A 20,841-nucleotide genomic window follows, 5' to 3' on the forward strand; every position below is an offset into this window, starting at 1 on the left:
TATGGGCAGATGAATGAGCCTGTTATTCTTCATAAATGAATGTTTCTTCTTCATCAGAGGATGAAGAATAATACTCTTTTACAGAGAAGCCCACAAGAACTGTCCACATGCATGTGCACGGGAAAGCTGGGAATGAAGGAGGCAGGGGAAAACTAGGGTATACACTCCAGCTTCTTTGTGATACACTAGCAAAAACAAAGCAGCTGTAAACCCAGCTGGATTGGCAAGTATGCTGTCGCTGCCATGCACTGCTCTCTTGTACATAAGTAGCCAAGCGTACTGGTGAAACTGGCAATAAAAATTAAATTTTAAAAAATTATTTAAGGTTAAGATCTTAAAATCATTGAAAATATCATTTGGTAACATTCTTTGAATTTCTTGTTTAGTGATCCTATATGAAATTTTAAATTTAGAAACCCACGTATATTTCCAGAAAATGCTACTTTAAGATTAAATTACAGCTGAAAGTATATTGACTGTGATTGTAAACTCTTCAGGGTTTGGGCTGCCCTTGTGTTACGGCTGTACAGAGCCTAGTAGAGTGGGAGTCTGCTACCTGATTGAGGATTCTAGTTGCTACCACAATACAAATAATAAATAACAATATAAATAGTTTACATTCCCACATTATATGGATGTTGTATTTAATCCTTAAACAACACATTATAAACCCAGGAAATTCAGTTAAGGTTAAACTCAAAAGAAATCCAAACAGAAATGCACAGTTAGGGCACCAAAACAACCTTAACTTCACTCTGCAGTGACACCATGCAAAACCATATGATTAAGTTTTTGTGACTGCAGATTATATTATGCTGAATTTTAAAGAAATATTAGATTGCTTCTTTTCGTCCCTTCATGTTGTCACTACAGGGCCAAGGTAATGTTACTTGGGTGGCCCAATCACATTTCAATATCTTGACATGGCTAGATTTCTTTTAAATTTAACCTTAACTCTGAATTAACTGGATTTATAAACACTAGGCTTCCAAATAACTAACATTTATGTAATGTATTTTACCTTAACTATCTAATATGTGCTCTCAGATGCAACTCCATCTTAATGTAGTTTTTGTCTGAAAATTATTATTAGGGGCAGCCTCTGCTCAGGAAAAAATTAGAAAATGGAATAACAGGTAAGGTTAGAAAAAGAGGTAGAGTAGGAGTGGTGAATTAGAAGGACTCCAAATTAAGGGCACAGGGAAGAGATGGAGAAATTGTGGTTAACCTTTCATTATTTAATATTAACCACTTTCTGTCTTACACTGAAATCAAATCCATGATCTCGTCACACAAAGAACTTCCACTAGCTTCAACAGAAGTGCTGCAAGTGGAACATCGGCAAAACTGGCCCTATGAGTATAATTTACTACCTTTGAAAGTATTCTATTTACAATTTTTAACTAGTCTTTTAGGTCTAGGTACCTTTTTAAAGCAGATCTGAAGACACTATTAAAAAGTTAAATATGTAACAGATGCCATACAAGTGCATCATGAGAAAAATGCATTATGGGCAAAAACTTTCATCACATCTTTTTACTATTTACAGCTTTACTTGTTCATGTGGCATACATGTGTAGCTATGTCGAGAAACTTGCATAATGTCTGCCCACTCTATGCCAGACTTCAGTCACCAAATGAGTCTCTTACTCATATTAGCATGTATAAGTGTATTACATACATATTTAAAGTTAAAGAAGAGACACACATACAAAAAGGATTATTGCGGTTTGGATGTCTTTGCTTTTGAAAAATTAAACTGGCTGAGATATTGAAATTTGAAACTGTTTCCCCACAATATTTTACTAAATAGTTGTGATTATGGACCTGTGAGATTTAAGTGGTCATACTATATACTGTGACCATGCAATTAACATGGATTAGTATAATCTAGTAAAATAATCCTGTTAAGTAAGTAACCTAATTTTTTTAAGACCTTCATTAAAGTTTATCCAAGAAAATCAAGTTGTATTATGAATTTTACAAATACTGCATGAAGTTAATATTATGAGCTTCACTCAAACACACAAAAAGCAAGGTAGTTCAAATGATGGGTTAAAATACTGGTTGATGGTTCATCTTCTATTTGCTCTTCTTGGCCTAAGGTTATATAGGATTACGAATTTTCATACTTCATCTGTGCATTGCAACACTTATCATAGGCATAATAATAGTGGATGATGACACAGCCAAATATTTGACCAGACACCACTCTGGGCGAGCCTGAAAGCAGTACTCTCAAAAAATAAGACATTGGAATAATTCTAATGGTGTCCACTATTTTTCAGTGTCTGGCAATAACCTGGTCATCCACCACACATGATGACTTTATGGTAAGGCTACAGTGTCAGGCTAGATTTCACGCTAATATGCATTTCTTTCGTTTGGTGGGTTCAAGTCAGGTCTTATTGTAACATTACCACTAAAATTGTTTCCTGTGATTCAATGCAGTATTAGTAAATCAGATTTTTTTTAAAGAAAATGAAAGGACAAAGATCTGTACCTTCTCCAACTGCTGAAAAATGTAAGACAGAGTCCTGGGAATGATGCCTCGATCACTGTAACGCTCTGCTCCCCCAGTGATGGTAAAAGTCTTTCCACTGCCCGTCTGCCCATATGCAAAGATAGTGCCATTATATCCTGCTAGAGCACTAAAAAATGAAGGAATAGATAACACAAGTTGCATACAGTACCTTTTCCATGGTTATCTCTTATAGCTTCATCAAGAACCTGATCCAATGCCCATTGTAGTCAATGGGAATGTTTCAATTGTCTTCAGTGGGCATTTGGATCAGGCTCAAACAAATTTATTTTAGATCAGATGGAGTTTCAAGATTTTCATGACCTCAATAGAAAGCAATTATGTTCTGACTCATTCCATAATTAAATATCCGAATTACCATTAGATTCTAACAAAGTTTATTATTATGTACATACTTTTAGTGTCCCTATCACCATACTATTTAAGTGAAAATGAAGAGTTGGTAATGGGCTATAGAGAATCTTTAATCTCTTATCCAACCCAGCCTGAATTCAGTCGCTTGGTGGTGACTAAAATAGGCAGCACATGATAGCCATTCAATAGCCTGTGTGAAGTGAGTTTGATAATCCCAGTCCAGTTTCTAGTGGAAAAGTTGTGCAAATCACAAAAAAATCACAATCATCCATTAATCTTGTTGACAGTCTCAGCAGAGAAGCCAAAAAGCCAACTGTCCTCTTATCCTTAGATGTGGGTCCACGAAGTCAGGGCTAAAGCACATTGAGGTGCCAATGTGTTTAAAGCTCCCATTGCTGCTGTCCATACTGTGCTTTATATGTGCATAAATAAGAAACATAAGCCTCCAGAAATACCAATCTGCACCTTTAATGAGTGCTTACCACAGAGACTGGTCTTTAAAAAAATGTTGGAAGGTTATCAGAAGAATTAAATTCATGATCTGGTAACCCAGTATCACAGCATCAGTTTGGGAGCAAGCTAGATGCCTTGCTGGCTATACTGTGAGGCAACTAAGACAGTTTGTGCTGCCGCGGAAAGGCCGAGAACCCATGAAATAGTGTGGAGGCACTGAAGTGTCCCACCCATCATAACTCAGTTCTCCACAAGTGGCCTGAGATCCTAGAATCACTGAATATTATGGTTGGAAGAGACCTCAGGAGATCATCTAGTCTAATCCCCTGTTAAAAGCAGGACCAACCAAAGCAAGATCCCTGGGTTTTCCTCATGCTCCTTACAATATCCACATATTTGGAAGGCTAAGCTTACTGCCCACCCTCTCCGCAACTGAACAATGTGTAGGAAATTCCATAAACAGAAATTTCAGTGTCAAATCCATTAATATTTCTAATAATGCTCATCATTATGGTATCTCCCCATATACAGCACAAGATGGTCCTTTGTTTTTATAAGTTTCTCTTGGGCAAACTAATCTAGATGTAAAAGCAGATCCAGTGACACATATGAACACTCTTTTAGGGAAAGTAAGTATGTCCAAAATTTTGGGGAAACAGTAAAGAATCGGAAAACAGTTCATAGATTCGATTCTATTCAGGTTCTTATACTGTGTCACTCACCAAGGTATCCTAGTACCTTCCAGAAGTGCATGGTGACATGACTAGCAGTAGTCATGTGTTGGTCTCTCTTTTTCCCTTCCTTTTCCCAGGAACGAAACTGTGTGTGGATTTTTAAAAAAAATTGCTCATGCTATTTACTTTTAAGAGTGAAGAGTAGGTCAAGTTTGCAACTGGAATGAAAAATTGGAATGAGTGTTGTGGTGGTTCATGGATCCTAAAGTAGTTCTTTCTACAGCCTTGGACTGGCTACAAAAAAGGCTCTTGTCTCTTGCATAAATGAAAGTTACTATTATGATAGACAGTTTTATTGTGACAGAGGAGCAGAGTTGTTGATTATGGTCCTCATTCTGGAACTTTAGGCAACCTTTAAGGTAAGCCTGGGCCCAGACCCTTAAAAATCTTGAAGATAAGGACTGAGACTTGAATCTGACACAGTATTTTAGCGGGACTCAGTGTAGTGAGATGACAGTGGACCTTGCATACTTCCAGAACCCTGTGCTGCTGTGGAGGTGCACTGCTGAACTCTGTACTAATTATAATTTACCCTGGAATAACTGTTTCATGCTCAGGTAGACTGCACTGCTGTTGTCCCACTAAGAGGTAGTCAAGGCAAATATTAATAAGGCTGGATCACCTTTTGAAAAGTTAGGATGCACTCTCCTAGGTAAATGTAGATGATAGAATGTGGACACTGCTACGTGAGAGTTTAGGTCACTCATGAATCCAAGAGCCCAAATGATGGCACACAGTCTCCTAGTTCGCTGTCAATGGCAGAACACATCACTCATGAATCCAGGAGCATTCCCAAACTGCAAACTGATCTGACCAGGAGACTGCACCGTGGCTGGAAACTCAGCTGCCAACCACAATAACCTCTGTCATATTTGAATGTAACTTCAACCAACTGTTCATTCATAAACTGATTTTGACCAAGCATGGACAATCATGAGAACAGTGATATTGCTGTATATTGTGAAGGACAGATTGAGCTGTGTGTCATCCCACTTCCGTGATCAACTGAGACATTTTTTATTAATGAATTTAGATAATTTACAGGATATGAGAGTATGTATTTGAAGGTTTCTGGTCCTGGTTTTGTTTGTAGAGAGAGAGTTTTAATGCAATGAACAAAGAGCATTCTCTTTAACTATGGAGATCTGGATTTCATTACTGCTAAGGTGGTATAGTTTAATGGAACTATTTGTATATAAAAATATGGCTAATGGTTTTTTTATTAATACATGGCAAACGTTCCTTCACTACTTACCAGCAGAGATTCATACTTTTTGTTAAATAAGACCTTGAGGACGGAATGTCTGAGATATGAATGCAAGTTTTGGATATTTGCCCAGACCTCCCTGAGATAATATATATGTAGGTATATGGATATATGAATTATGCTTTTCTTTTCTTAATTTCATGTATACATTTTAAAGTCTATATTGATTTTACTGGGCATATTAGTGTATATGTTTTATTTGTCCAAGTTTACCTTGGGGGTAAAGACTTAAGACTATTTTTTTTTGCCATTTTTAACTTCATTTCAGATTAATTATGGTAAACTGCCCCAGAATACTCCTGGAAAACAAGTACTTTGCTACCAGCCGTATATCAGCTCCTACATTCTATGGTGATTGACTCAAGGCAGAAATTGTGGTCATTACTTTGTATCTTCACTTTTCTGTAAAACACAGATAATTGGAAACAATCACCCAAAAGTAGTTAAAATTAGAAACTGGATAAGTATTCACCCTACTTTTTACTACAATATTCATATGGCCAATTGAACTAGGACTCGACAGTCTGCATTTGACAGGACAGATTATAAAATCTCTGGATTCAGGAATGCCAAATTCCTCTTTTTTCTTTCAGCAACTGTAGTTTATAAAGACTTCCCCTAAATTTATACATGTCAAACTGTTTTTCCACATTTCAAACTCCTCTTACAATAAATTCAAAGGGAGCAATAAAAGGGATAAATTAATTAGGGAAGAATTATCCTCCTGATAAGATTTACAGGCCCCAAAAGTAGATTTAATATATTTAGTCTAAAGACCCTACCAACTTTGCATAAACGAAAAAGAGCAAAAATATTCTTGTGCATTTTTTGTTTATAGATAAAGTGATAAGCCAAGATAAGAAAAAATGTTTCTTTCTTGTCTAAGAGGAAGGGACCATGTATAGATAGGCTGCTGGTCTGGCACCATGAGAGATGCAAAGGGTCTCCACCTTAATAAAGCTTATTTGAAAACCTGAGAGATTGCCAAATTGCTCAGTTTAATCCACTACACTAGGATATCAAAGAAAAACAAACAGAAGTATACTGACAGCAACTACAGCCAACATCTGCTCCTAATGACCAAAAATACCCCATGAAGTCAGGGAATAGTTGGATTTTAGCTTCCAGATGTTAAAAAGCCAATACAAACAGCATCAAGATTAGGAAACGCCCAATCCATCTACTCAAGGAATTTGTAGAGTACCTATCAACACAGTATCTGAGTGCTCAGTACAATAATGGTGAATCACAGAGCTGCCCTTAAGTGAATCTGCTTCTTGCCTCTTCTAGGTTTGGGATCTTACTGATCTTCCTTCCTTTCCTGTTCTTCTTCACAGTTGTCGTAGTTCCACAACTTCAGTTATTGTGCTGAGGCATCTGCAAAAAGGTGTACTTTGCAGTGTAGTCTGGATATGGTCACACTTAGCCTTACAGTATTATCTTCCCCTGGTGTCTCTTTTACTCCTGGGGGAATTCTGCACCACTGCACATGCACAGAATTTATGTCCCCCACAGATTTCTTTGCTTCCCACGGAAAAATGACTTTCTTATGGTGAAACAAAGGGAAGCCACAAGAGCAGTCATACAACTCTTCCCAACAGTATATTTCGGGTGCCCAGGGCAGCCAGCAGAGAGGTAAATCACTGTGGGGCACGACTGGGGAAGACCCAGCTTGTGGCTCCTACCCTGTGCCGGACTCAGCTGCTAGTCCCAGCTGGGCTGGAGAGGACGGGACTTCCTCTTTCTCTGCCCCTGCATGGCATCTCAGAGCTATCCCCAGATTTCTCCCCCAGCTGTAGAAAGCTTTGCAAATTGCCCCTCCCCCCCACATGTTTTCTGCATCCATCGCTCCTCAGCTGCAGGGGGAGGGATCACTGTACAGGAAGCTGCTCCCTCATCCGCCCAACCCCCGTGCATCCAGACCTCCTCATACCCAGACCCTCCTGCTGAGCCTCACCTTCCCCGCCCCACCCAGAACCCACCTGACGAGCCCCACTCCCTCTGCACCTGGACCACGCCAACAAGCTACCCACACCTGGATCCCCACCCTACCAAGCCCTGCTGAGCCTCATGCCCCCCACACACACACCCAGAACCCCCCACAGTGAGCCCCATTCCCTCTACACCTGGACCATACTGACAAGCCACCCAGATCCCCACCCTACCAAGCCCCAACCATCTGCACCTGGATCCCCACCCCACTGAGCCCCACTCCCCCAGCATCTGGATCCCTCCCACTGATCTCCCCAGAACCCCCTGCTGAGCTCTATCCCCCACCCCCCACTCAGACCCCTCTGCTGAGCCCCAACCTCCTTTCACCTGGACCCCCCCTGCACAGTCCCATTACCATTACACCCAGAATCCCCCAACAAGCCCCTGTGCATCCAGGTCCCCCCTGCACCCAGATCCCCCATTGAGCCGCCCGCACCCAGATTGCCCCACACAGAACCCTCTCAACCCACACCCATACTAATCCCCTCCACAGTTGGATCCTGCCATGCTGAGCCTGCCTGCCCGCACCTGGCACAGAGGGACAGGACCCTCGGGTGTTTCTGAGGCAGGTCCAGTCCTTGCACTGTGTCAGGGTTGGGTGCAGCCTCACCGCTGAGTCCGTGTCCCAGGGGGCGAGCTGCACAGTGATCTACCACCTCTCTGCAGCCAGTGGCCTGTGCTCCCCAATGCCATGCTGGAGCCTCCACATTTATTTGATAAATAACATTTTCAGAATTCTGCAGAATTTTAAAATACTGTGTACAGAATTTTTTATTTTTTGGTGCAGAATGCCTTCAGGAGTACTCTTTCCAGCACAAAAGCATCAGACTAAGAATTACCACAACTGCATACAAAGAGCCAAATTTCACACTCCTTACTTGGGGAAAACTCCCACTGCAAACAAATGGGAGTTTTTTGTGTAAGGCATACAGGATTTGGCCGTAAGTTTGAAGTAAATACTAGAACATATTGATCTACCTTCTGAATGATCTGCAAAAAGATTCTACACAGACTGTGGACAAATGAAGGTAGAGGCAGTGCTAGCCAACTGGGGGCCTTAAGGAGGAATATTTTTGCCCCCCACAACACACAATAAAAAGCAAATGGGGGCCCCCTTGAGCTGCTCAGGATCCTAAGCCATTGCTTAGTCTGCTTATGCCTAGTGCCAGCTCTGAACCAAGGTCAGTAAAAAAAGGTTCCAGTTCCATGTTGTTATTTTTATAGTTAATGACAGGAGCACCCAGAGAGCCCAACCCAGCTCAAAGGCCCCACTGTGTCGGACACTGTACAGAAATGCTGGTTATGACTCCCTAGTTAAGGCTGAGTTCTGTTTTGCAATTAAAGCAGGGATTCAAACCCTTTGTTTTGTATGAAAAATACAGTGCATCTTCCCCAAATGTACAGCACTTATTTTTTGAGTACAGAATAAATGGAGAATTTTCAAGTAAATCCATTAATTAATTGAAGAGTTAAATTAAGAACTAAAACCTTTAAGAAATTTAGCATCCTTGTCAGTCTTTTCATTGTCTCCAATCATCTTAACAACAGAATAACACACACTCTTCAAACTTCCTGTACAGTTCACTGAAATTTCTTGCATAGGCTATATTTGAGGAAATTAGGCAGTAATTAAGCTAAGTTATTAATGATTTTTATATCTAATTACAATAGGCTTCAACAGGGTCAGGTCATCAGCTCAGGTAACTTGTAAGTGGGGACACTAGACGTAACTCAACCAGTCATCACTCTTCCCCTGCCGTTAATGTGCATGCAATGTTTCTATTTGCCACCAATGAGTCAATGGTATGAGGGGGACTATACTCCTGTGGAAGTGTTCTCAATGTTAGATTGCTTGGCCCAACTGTCACTGATCTTTAAATATTCTGTGGCTGTATGTTAACTTAGGCATCAGTGCTTGCAAGATTTCCGACAGTAGTGTTAACTTGGCTCCACACAGTTCTTTCTTCTACTCAATATTCCCCTACTCTCACATACATGGATACGATCCAGTGCGAAGAATCTTACATTGTTAATTACAAAGTCATGATTTACAATTTGATAAAGCATATGCCGTGTTACATTTTAGTTCACTTACATATTCAAACATACTGCTACCTAAATAACCCATTCTTCTCTCTTTGCCTCTTCAAACGATGGAGCATTTGTGATGGGTTGGATCACAGAAACCCCCTTGGGAACTGCCAACTGATGTGCTGAAACTACTTCTAACTCGTTTTCCCTGCCAGCTTGAGGGTTCAGTGCCCTGCCTGGTTTGAGCGAGACATGCTAGCTTGCTACAAACCCAGTTTCAGGTCTGAACAACGTCCCCCAAAAGCCGCAGGCTTAACTAAAAACAGCTTAAGAAGTGTTCCTGTCTCTAACACAGATGCCCAGCTCCCGATGTGGTCCAAACCCCAAATAAATCTGTTTTACCCTGTATAAAACTTAGAGGATAAACTCATAAATTGTTCACCCTCTATAACACTGATAGAGAGATATGCACAGCTGTTTGCCCCTCCAGGTATTAATACATACTCTGGGTTAATTAATAAATAAAAAGTGATTTTATTAAATACAAAAAGTAGGATTTAAGTGGTTCCAAGTAATAACAGACAGAACAAAGTGAATTACCAAGCAAAATAAAATAAAACATGCAAGTCTAAACCTAATACTTGTCTGGCTCAAGAAAGCAACTACAGATGAAATCTCACCCTCAGAGATGTTTCAATAAGCTTCTATCACAGACTGGATGCCTTCCTAATCTGGGCACAATCATTTCCCCTGGTACAGCCCTTGTTCCAGCTCAGGTGTAGCTAGGGAATTTCTCATGATTGCAGCCCCCTTTGTTCTGTTCCACTCCCTTATATATCTTTTGCATAAGGCGAGAATCCTTTGTCCCTCTCTGGGTTCCCACCCCTCCTTCTAAATGGAAAAGCACCAGGTTAAAGATGGATCCCAGTTCAGGTGACATGATCACATGTCACTGTAAGACTTCAAGCCCTCATTCCTCCCAGACTGACTCACAGGAAGGCCTGCAAGCAAACAGAGCCATCCACAGTCAATTGTCCTGGTTGATGGGAGCCATCAAGATTCCAAACCACCATTAATTGCCCACACTTTGCATAATTACAATAGGACCTCAGAGTTATATTTCTAGTTTCAGATACAAGAGTGATACATTTATACAAATAGGATGACCACACTCAGTAGATTATAAGCTTTGTAATGATACCTTACAAGAGACCTTTTGCATGAAGCATATTCCAGTTACATTATATTCACGCTTATTAGCATATTTTCATAAAATCATATAGAGTGCAACATCACAGAATTGATAGCTCATCTACAAAGATCTTTTTCCTCTTGGCCATGCCTCTTAATTTCTCTTTTTTCCAATGACTATTTATTGGGTTACATTTTCAAAGGGTCTTCAGCCTGGTCACATTTTTCTCTAGCTAAGTTTTACAAGGACACACTAGCTCCCTCATCCCCCCATCAACAGATATATTAATGGAAACTACATTTGACTGCAAAAAAGCAGCTTATGTGTAGACGTGAGTTTATGAATGAACAAAATCTCAGAAGTAAAAATGTGCCTACAAAACCCTGTATACTCAAAAGTGTGAGTAACAGTCAAGGGCATTTTTGAAAATGTGGCCCATTATTTCTCTCTGCATTATTTAAGATCTATAAGGAACTACAGGATATAGGTCTAATCTTGCTAACCCATACTCCTGCTAAATAAGGACTATTGAAATCGATGAGACTGCAGTGTAATTTGGCAATGAATCTGACCTAGTAATTGTTAACATAATAAATGCTGCTTAGGGATCAAACTTGATCTTTGTTCATTTAAATATGCTGTATCTTCATTTTCAAAGTAAAAATCAATTCCCAAATTGCTTACTTAACCTGCATCTTGTTTTAGTTTGTTCTTGAGAGAACAAATTCTAAATTTAAACCGTAGCTTTATAAGCTTGTATATGGGCACTTAGAAGATGGGCAAAATAAATGGTTATTTGCTGAACACGGAATACTTGAAAAGTTCAAGGTATGAAATATTTGTTTCAACTTTAAGGTACACAATTTATTTTGTTAAAGACAAATACATAGGAGGGAGAATGCTTCTCTAAACTTTTCAGCACTACTGTGCCAGTCAGTGTACAACTTTCTAAAGAAAAGAAGGCCACACTTAGGGCATGGCTACACTTGCAGATGTAGAGTCCTTTAAGTTAAACCAGCCTTTGGAGAGCGCAGTAGGGAAAGCGCTGCAGTCTGTCCACACTGATAGCTGCAAGCGCACTGTGGTGGCCACATTTGCAGTACTTGTAGTGGCATTGGGAGCGGTACATTATGGGCAGCTATCCCACAGAGCACCTCTTCCCATTCTGGCGCTGTGGCTTGTGAGAAGCGGGCGGGGCATTCTGGGTCCTGTCCCAATGCCCTGTGATGCATTGGTTCACATCCCAGCAATCCCTGTGCTTCTGTCCACATTTGGTGCCATCTTTCAATGTTTTTTGTACTGCGTGCTCTGTCTTCCCTTTCGGTCTGTGGGAATGGAGCCCGAACTGCTGAGGAATATGCTGACAAGTCTCGCCAGCACATCACGTTTGGCAGTTGAGTTACTCCTTAAGATCCAAACTGACAGTGAGGACTACAACGATGACATCGATGCAAGTAAAGCATACAACATGAGATGGCTTGTGGCATTCACGGACACGCTCACCACCATGGAATGCCACTTTTGGGCTTGGGAAACAAGCACTGAGTGGTGGGATCACATCGTCATGCAAGTCTGGGATGATGAGCAGTGGCTGCAGAACTTTCAGATGAGAACAGCCACTTTCATGGGACCGTGTGATGAGCTCGCCTCCATCCTGCGGTGCAAGAACACAAGATTGAGAGCTGCCCTGACAGTGGAGAAGTGTGTGGCTATTGAAATCTGGAAGCTGGCAACTCCAGACAGCTACCAATTGGTCGCTAACCAGTTTGGAGTGGGAAAATTGACCGTCGGAATCATGTTGATGCAAGTTTGCAGGGCCATTAATCGCATCCTGCTCAGAAGAACCGTGACTCTGGGAAATGTGCATGACACTGTGGCTGGCTTTGCACATATGGGTTTCCCTAACTGCGGAGGGTCGATAGATGGGACGCATATTCCAATTCTGGCACCAGCCCACCTAGCCTCAGAGTACGTTAATCGGAAGGGGTATTTCTCTATGGTTCTCCAGGCACTTGTGGATCGCTGTGGGCGTTTAATTTACATTAACGCAGGCTGGCCCAGAAAGGTGCATGATGCATGCATCTTTCGGAACACTGACCTGTTCAGGAAGCTGCAAGCCAGGACTTTTTTCCCGGACCAGAACACAGTAGGGGAAGTCGAAATGCCCATTGTGATCCTTGGACACCCCGCGGCTCATGATGACCAGAGTGGCTAGAACAGGCACTGTGAGACACTTCTCGAGGCCGATCAGAGTGCATTGACAGATGAGGATGTCCACACTGGTGCGTCGGCGCTCCAGCGGAGGCACATCAAATGTTATTCCACCCACCGAGGTGGATTACCAGGAACGCTCTAGCCGCGGAGTCCAGGCGCTCTCCATGCCTTGCCAGTGTGGCCGCGTTGTGAGTTAGAGCGCACGGGGCTGCTTTAATGCGCTCTAACTCGCAAGTATAGCCATGCCTGTAGTGTTAGTGCAGGTGAAAGGCCTTTGTATGTGTACACTGCACTCTAGGCCCAGGCTCTGATTCAGGTCTGAGCCCAAACCCCTCTTCTGTCCACACTAAGATTGGTTCGACTCAGATCAGCAAGCACTCAGAATCCAGGTCCTAGGACCTTACTAATGGTGGTGGGTCAGAGCCTGAGTCCTGCCGGAAGTCTGATCTAAGTCCTGTCATTTTAGCAGTGTGGATACAGGTCAGAAGGTCTGCATATTGTAGTATGAATGTGTTAACTTGGGGCTGTGCATGCTACTGGATGGCAAGGTACCTAAAAGTTAGGTGTTGAAATATTTAGTCCTTTTGTGGGATCTATCCCAAAAAAGAAACCACAACATCTCATTCAACTTCAAAGGTGGTGGCTGTAGATGGCCTCTGCAACCCAAAAATTGCTATTTGGGAAGGGGGCACAACCAAGATGGATTTCCTTAGAAGTTTCCACTAGAGGGACTCCTGAAGACCTCAACCACAAACTAAAGCTGTCTTCAAAAAAAGTAGAAACATCAAGGGAAAACAGTAGGGAAATACCAACAGACCTCTCTTGGAGCAAATATCCGATTATGCAGGAAGCTAGGCTAGCAGAGGGAGGTGTAATGTGCATCTCCTTACACTAAATATTAAAGTGACATCAGAATCACCAGAAAACCCTGCATGTTTTTCTCTTGAGCAGTTGAGCTTTGGCATGGTTAAAAAGATGCTTTGTTCAATGAATTGTCTCTTAACTACTTCAAACAAAACACATCAAAGACACATTATCCAAGAGACGAGGTCTTGCTGAAATGATCTTTAGTGAGTTTAAGAAATGTTGCATGACTTCATGTTCAGAAGCTCATGGACTAATTCCAGGCAGATTGGCCAGGATGTTGCTGAAGAGATCTGTCTCCAGTATACTTTAACAAAATTACTGATGTTTATGATTTTCCAGGTTTTTGGAGGGACATCTCTCCTTAATAATAAATATCAAGTACAGAACAACAGAGTCTACAGAGAATGAAAAAATTGTAAAATGGGATGACCTAAATATGTCCAAATTTGTAAATTCCTCTATTCCCAAGTAGTCTGTTTTTTGATAAGATACATTTTACTTAAAGGCTAGAATGTAACAGCATTTATTTGTAGAATTGAGAGATAAATTTCTTTTCATTTATATAAGAACAGAAAACACTGTTTCATTCACCAAAGACCAAATCCTGCAGTCTTTACTCAAGCAAAGTTTCCATCGATTTCAATGGGAATTTTATCTGTGTAAGGTTTTGGCCCCTATTTAATTCAACTAAACAAATACAGACAGTGGTCATGACAAAGGACTTTATAACAATTACTCAGCAAGTAAATGAAGCATTCATTTGATTTTGCTTCTACTGCTAAACACAAACCACTTAAATTTCTCTTTTGTGATCTCATTTAGAATATGGAACAGTATTCATTTCTTGTCATTATTCTAGCCTGAGCACTCTGGGTCAAGGACTTTTTTATTTATGTATAGATTCATAGGCCAGAAGGGAGCATTGTGATCATCCAATCTGACTTCCTATATAACATAGGAACGTTATTTGAACGTCCTCAAAATATTTCGCAGAGAATATATTTTAGAAAAACATCCAGTATGTTTGTAAAAGGCTATCACAATGTGGTCCTAATCTTCGAATGGGCGTCTACATCAGTGATGCTCACTCTCATAATTTTATGGGGAGTCTCATATGTTTGGTGTTTTCCTTGAAGCCCTAGTTCCAAGAATACAACCATATGAGACTATCAGTTTTAATTAAAAAAAAAAAGTTTCTAGGCCTCATGGTTACGGAGAAAAGCTTGGAAATGTGACCTAAGTGCCTCCTAAAGACTCAGAACCAAAAGAAATCAAAACATATTTTTTCTTTAATATCTCATGATTTTTAAATGTTTGGGTTTGGCAATAGTAAAAAATAATAATTTTGTCAGTACTGTGTAACAACTAAATTTTGCATCACAGAATATAAATTTAAGTTACAATGAAAACCTACTTAGTCCAGGGGTGAGCAAACTATAGCCCGTGGGCCAGATCTGGCCCGCAATTTTAAGCCGGCCCGCAAGCCTCACCACACAGCTCAGCCCCACTCTGGCTGGGGCTCTGGGTCAGGGCCGCACCACGTGACTCGGCCCTGCTCAAGCTGGGGCACTGGGTCAGGGCCGCATCATGCGGCTCGGCCCTGCTCTGGCCGGGGTGCTTGGTCGGGGCCGCACCACGCGGCTCAGTCCCGCTCCGGCCGGGGTGCTGGATTGAGGGCAGCACCAGTGGCTCGGCCTGCTTCGGCGCTCCAGCTAGGTCGCTGGGTCGGGGCTGCACCACGCGGCTTCGCCCCGCTATGGCGCTCCAGTCAGGGCAAGGGATCGGGGGCTGCAATACATGGCTCCTGGAAGCCACGGCATGGCCCTGCTCTGGTTTCTACGTGATCCAATGGGAGCTACAGGGCGGTGCCTGCGGATGGGGCAGCACGCAGAGCCGCCTGGCCACACCTCTGCACAGGAGTCGGAGAAGGGACATGCCACCGCTTCCAGGAGCTGCTTGAGGTAAGCACCATTCGGAGCCTGGACCCTCTGAGCCTCTCCCCATGCACCAACGCCCTGCCCCAGGCCTGATCCCCCTCCCGCTCTCCAAACCTCTTGATCCCAGCCCAGAGCACTCTCTTGTACCCCAAACCTCTCAGCCCCAGCCCCACCCCCACCCCAGAGCCCGCACCCCCAGCCGGAACCTGCACCCCTTCCCACACCCTTGCCCCAGACCTGATCCCCCTCCCGCTCTCTAAACCCCTCAGTCCCAGCCTGGAGCACCCTCCTGCACCCCAAACCTCTCATCCCCAGCCCCACCCCAGAGCCTGCACCCCCAGCCAGAACTTGCACCTCCTCCCGCACCCCAACTCCAATTTTGTGAGCATTCATGGCCTGCCATACACTTACTATTCCCCGATGTGGCCCTTGGGCCAAAAAGTTTGCCCACCCCTGACTTAGTCACTTGATATAACGTGAACCCATTCTATATGGCTGTATATAATACCAAAAAGAAAAAAGTGCCACCAACACTTTTTGTTTCATGGTTCCTACATAAATTACTTGAAATGTTATGTATAATGCGCGTGTGTGTGTATATATATATTTCTGTGTTTGGTTTTGATCATTTAAGATTGCTTGTTTTTATCAGATTAGGAGGAAAGGCCATTATAAAACAAATCACTGGCTCAAGGAAACATTATGGTTATCAAATGAACACTTTAAAGAGTTAAATAAATGTTTATGAACTAAGCAGCTCAGCTGTAAAGAGTTCATACCATCCAATAATCCAAAGTTGCAGAACATACTAACAAATATTCATCATGGATATAAGACTTTGAAAAAAAATAGTACCAATAAAGCAATTCAAGAGGGGGTATTGTTAGCATGAATATACCCATTTTATTGGAATAGCAGCCTGAGTTGCAGCCAAATAACTTCTTAATCCCCAGTCATTATTTTAGCATAGGCACATGCCTATGTTGTCCTATTACTCAGTTTATTAAGTCACAGGAATGTGTGATACCATTTCTAGGCTAATTACTTACCTCTTTTTTTTTTATACATGAATCTATTTTTCTTGTTACATTTTATCAATAGAATTACATCCTTGCCTTCTGATTAACTGTATAAACCACTCCTGCTGACTTTTGAAATCCTAGCAGTTCTTATTTGACTTGACAAAATGAGTCAGCAACATTTTTCAGTATAAATAGGGTACAGACTGTCTTCATTGTACTGTGCACAATTGAAGTAACAGTTTTTCCAAAGCAGGTGACAAATTATGCACACATACATGGGATCAGCATCAAATTAATGAAATTAACATAATCATATTGATGTTTATACTCATTCAGGTCCCAGGAAGCATTGTCTAGTGACCCGAAGACAGGAGCAGAAGCCAGGAGTTTATGAGTTCTAGTCCCAGCTCTGACACAGACTCTCTCCATGGCTATGGACAAATGTCCATCTCTGACTCAGTAGCCCCATACATAAAATTGAGATATTACTTACAATATTTGCCACAAAATGGTGTTCAGGCTTTGAGGAAAAAATCATACTAAACTACTAAGCATCATTAAACAAGAGTCTGAGTCAAAGCTCATTAAACTCAATGGGAGTCTTTTCGGTGACTTCCTTAGGGTTTGGATAAAGTCAAAAACATATAAGGTGTAAGAATGCATTAGCACACTAGACACTTTGATAGTCATGTATTTTAACCATAATACAGTAATTAAACATATCTGTATATCAGCAGTTCTTTTGTTATATTTACAGCACTACTAATACACATCTTCATGATACATTTTGAGTATCAACTAATAATTTGGAAAACAATGTAGAATTTAAAACCTACTTTTTTCTGAGGATGAGATACAAGATATAGGGTTTTTTTAGTTCTAACTATATCGAATTACATTTTCAAATACCCATTCCACCTTAAATATAAAAATGACTAAGTTTTTACCTGTGTACATTATCAGATGAAGAAAAATGTACTGTACTGGCAAGTTTCTACATTTGGTAAATTTCATCTTTAAAATATAATGCAATGTCAACTTGTGTTTTACACATTTTCACACATTTCATTCAACTTTTGGCACGTAACCTGAATACTGCTCATTGCTGTGTATTGTATATGTATTTTCTCTAAAATAGAAACTTTTGACTTGAGAAAAAATGAGTTACAATATCCTAACTTTTCTGATTTTTAGTTCATAAGACTTCTTGTAAAAACACATTTTTGAGAAAACATTTTTATGTGAACAAAGGTTTAATATTTTAAAAATCACTTACCAATTATAGAATAGCTATTATTTTTTTAAAACCTACTCTTTGAGAAAAATTCAGCAATTGTTAACACCAAAAGATCAGTATATAAAGACTAATTACCAATACTAGAAGATTAATATAAATGCTGTGCATACAATATGCATATTGATTTATGAAAGGGACGAAAACTATCCTCTCCAGTTAGGGACTAATCTGTGTAATTTATTCACAGATCAGCAAGGTTGTGTATACGTATTTTTTCTTTTACAATGTTTTCCTAATCTCATATAAATCCTTTATCAATTTCTTTTCTTTTCTTAGTGTCCTGATACTCTAGTGATGGGTTATAATACTAATTAGCAATAATAATGATTATTTCTTACCATACATACACTTCTAAATTATTTCATTAAAGGTCTCAATTTAGATACCTGTGTAGAAAATAGCTGTCATACATATTACTGTATTTGTATTTTTGGTAGATCAGCTGATTTATCTCATCTCCAGTAGACACTTATTTTCACCTTGAGGCCCTTTATTTGGGAAATATGCACAACAAATGTTTTCAAATGTTTAGAATGCCTCAGGTAAAACAGCTATACAGAGTAGACAATTTCTGGAGATCTTCTAGAATATAGCTCAGTAACTTCCTCTTCAAAATGTAAAGGATTAGTATAAAGAGTAGTTTAGAATCCAATAAAAGCAAACAGTAAAAATACACTTTTTCCTTCTCGAAAGCAGATTGAGGTGGTTTTATTGTGGCTGTTTTTCTGACTACATTTTGTTCTAATTTATGATGAGCATTTTCTCTGTCTTAAGTTTAAGGACACAGAAATGTATTTTTGCTTCTTATGCTCATTGTTAGAGAGAGTGCAGGGACTCTTGTGCTTGAGCTATGATAAGAACATTCTGAGCTAGCTCTGATGTTAGATTTAACTTTGTTGAGGAATACATCAAACTGGCTCTCCGAAATGCAAGATTTAAACTATAAGATCTGCCTCAGATTCTTCTGCAAAAACAAACAAACAAAAAACCCTAAACTAGAAACTCCTCACTTAGGTCCCTGTCTTGAGAAGTGAAGAGTAAAGACTTCTCCTATTAACTTCAATTTTCTTTTGTTTGACTTCAGTAGGAGGTGAGAGTGATTGGCAACTTTACCCAACTGAGCCCTCAAAGAGGACTTTTTCAGGCATTATTCTTCCAAGAATAAAGATGGCATCATTCTTCAAAAGTAGAGGTCTACGGGCACAAATTTCAGTGTATCATATAGGACTATAAAAGGCTGTATCATGAAGTCTAGAACCAGTGGATGTATGTTTAGATTGGTAAAGGATGTAGGAATAATTGGTTACTATTGAAAACCATAGCAGAGTTTGTTGAGAATGTGAAAATCCATGTAATTGATACTGAACACAATGTTGCAAGTTCACAAAGAGCTGATTACAGAAATATTGATCATAAAGACCTAGTAATAGGATCAGGGAGTTTGATTTGAACATAAGGCTTATTGATTTACAGCATTTTGTGTTTGTTAGTTTATAGAAATACTGGCCCTTCCAGATGCTTTTTGTAGGTAAGGATCACAGGAGACTGAAGATACTCAAAAACTGCAAGAAAATGAAAGCACCCATGCATAATAAATATATTCTTAATTTTTGTAACAGATTCTAAGAGTAAGATCCTTAAAACCAGCAGAATTTCAGGTCCCTTGGAAACTTAAGGGGTGGGGAAGAAGCAATATTACCTGATTATACAGTACCTTAGTTTTTCTTAAAAAAATTGTAAGTGAAGCAAGTGTTCAGACCCATGGGGCTAAAGGATTTGTTTAGTTTCTGGCTAGAGTCTCCTTTAAATGGGGAGAAAAAGGATATATCTTTGAGATTTTGAAGTAGTGATGATATTTCCTAACATCAAGAAAACTGAGGTAAGGAGACAAAGTGCTGTGGGAGGACTGAAAGCCCTGATGGATAATAGTAGGTTTGACTATAGAGAAGTATTGTCAGGGTCAGGCTGTGGGCAACCTGCATGCAAGGGTCGGTCACTAAGTTGCGGTCAGGAGATGAGTAGCAGAGTCGGGGTCATGCTGGATCAGGATGCCAGAAATTCAGGGTCAGGTGGTGAAGTGCAGACAGGAGGCAAGTGGTGGAGTTGGGGTTGAGCCAGGGTCAGGAGCCAGAGTCTGGGGTTCACAGCAAGGCAAGGACTGAAGCGGAAGCAAGAAGTCTGTCTGCGTTGTTGCTCAGACAGCTCCCTGTGATGAATTATTTGTTTATATACCAGCATGGGCCAATCAGTAGGCTGTCAGGAGCCACCACTGCAGTCTTGCTGGGCAATACTTCCTGCAGTGTCTAACTTTACAGGGTTCCCCAGAGGAAAGCCAGCCTGGACTTCTGGTGGTGATGCAGAAGTGTCAGCAGCCTGGAACCCCCATGGTCTGAAGTTCTAGTCACGCAGATTCTTACATAGCAACACCCTGAGGGAGGGGGTGAGGTGCAGCTCCATTCTTGTCAATGTGATTCCAATGGAGGTTGGTTGATTTGTTGGAAGCAAGATTTCTGGCAATATTCAGAGGAGAAGATAATGTTCCTCCTCCACGAGGAAATACACAAGTCATGCCGCTCCAACCAAGGAATGCCGATTACCATGAAGAATGGAGAGCAGATCACATCAGAGCATATTATTTCCCAGGCCTCTAGGGAGATGGTCTCTTGAGTCACCAGTCCTGATGATAGGAGCGATCCATCTATCGTCAGCCAGGTATGGTGTGGGTTTTCCCGAGAGAAGGATCTGGAGGGTTTGGGCTGCCTTAGCATCTATAAAGTTGGGAGCAACCCCAGTGTCTATCATCATCAGCAGCAGAGGAATCTGTCCTGCCTCCCCCAAGATCTGCAATTGCAGGAGCAATTGGAAATGCCGGGAGACCCTGTCATTCCCAGGTAAGGTTCTACTCGAGAGTTTTTCCACATCATTCATGATTTTATAGA

The 20,841-nt window shown here is 40.9% G+C and overlaps 1 protein-coding gene across 1 annotated transcript in view; it reads right to left on the reverse strand.

The window, feature by feature from the left end:
- The window catches only part of KIF6 (kinesin family member 6), a 286,950-nt gene that overhangs the window by 250,343 nt on the left and 15,766 nt on the right, over positions 1-20,841 (reverse strand). The window contains exon 4 of the mRNA XM_073338562.1: positions 2,504-2,651. Coding sequence (XP_073194663.1) covers positions 2,504-2,651 — 148 coding nt within the window. The remainder of the gene's footprint in view (positions 1-2,503; positions 2,652-20,841) is intronic.

Source organism: Lepidochelys kempii, chromosome 3 (assembly GCF_965140285.1).
Source record: "Lepidochelys kempii isolate rLepKem1 chromosome 3, rLepKem1.hap1, whole genome shotgun sequence".
NCBI lineage: Eukaryota > Metazoa > Chordata > Testudines > Cheloniidae > Lepidochelys > Lepidochelys kempii.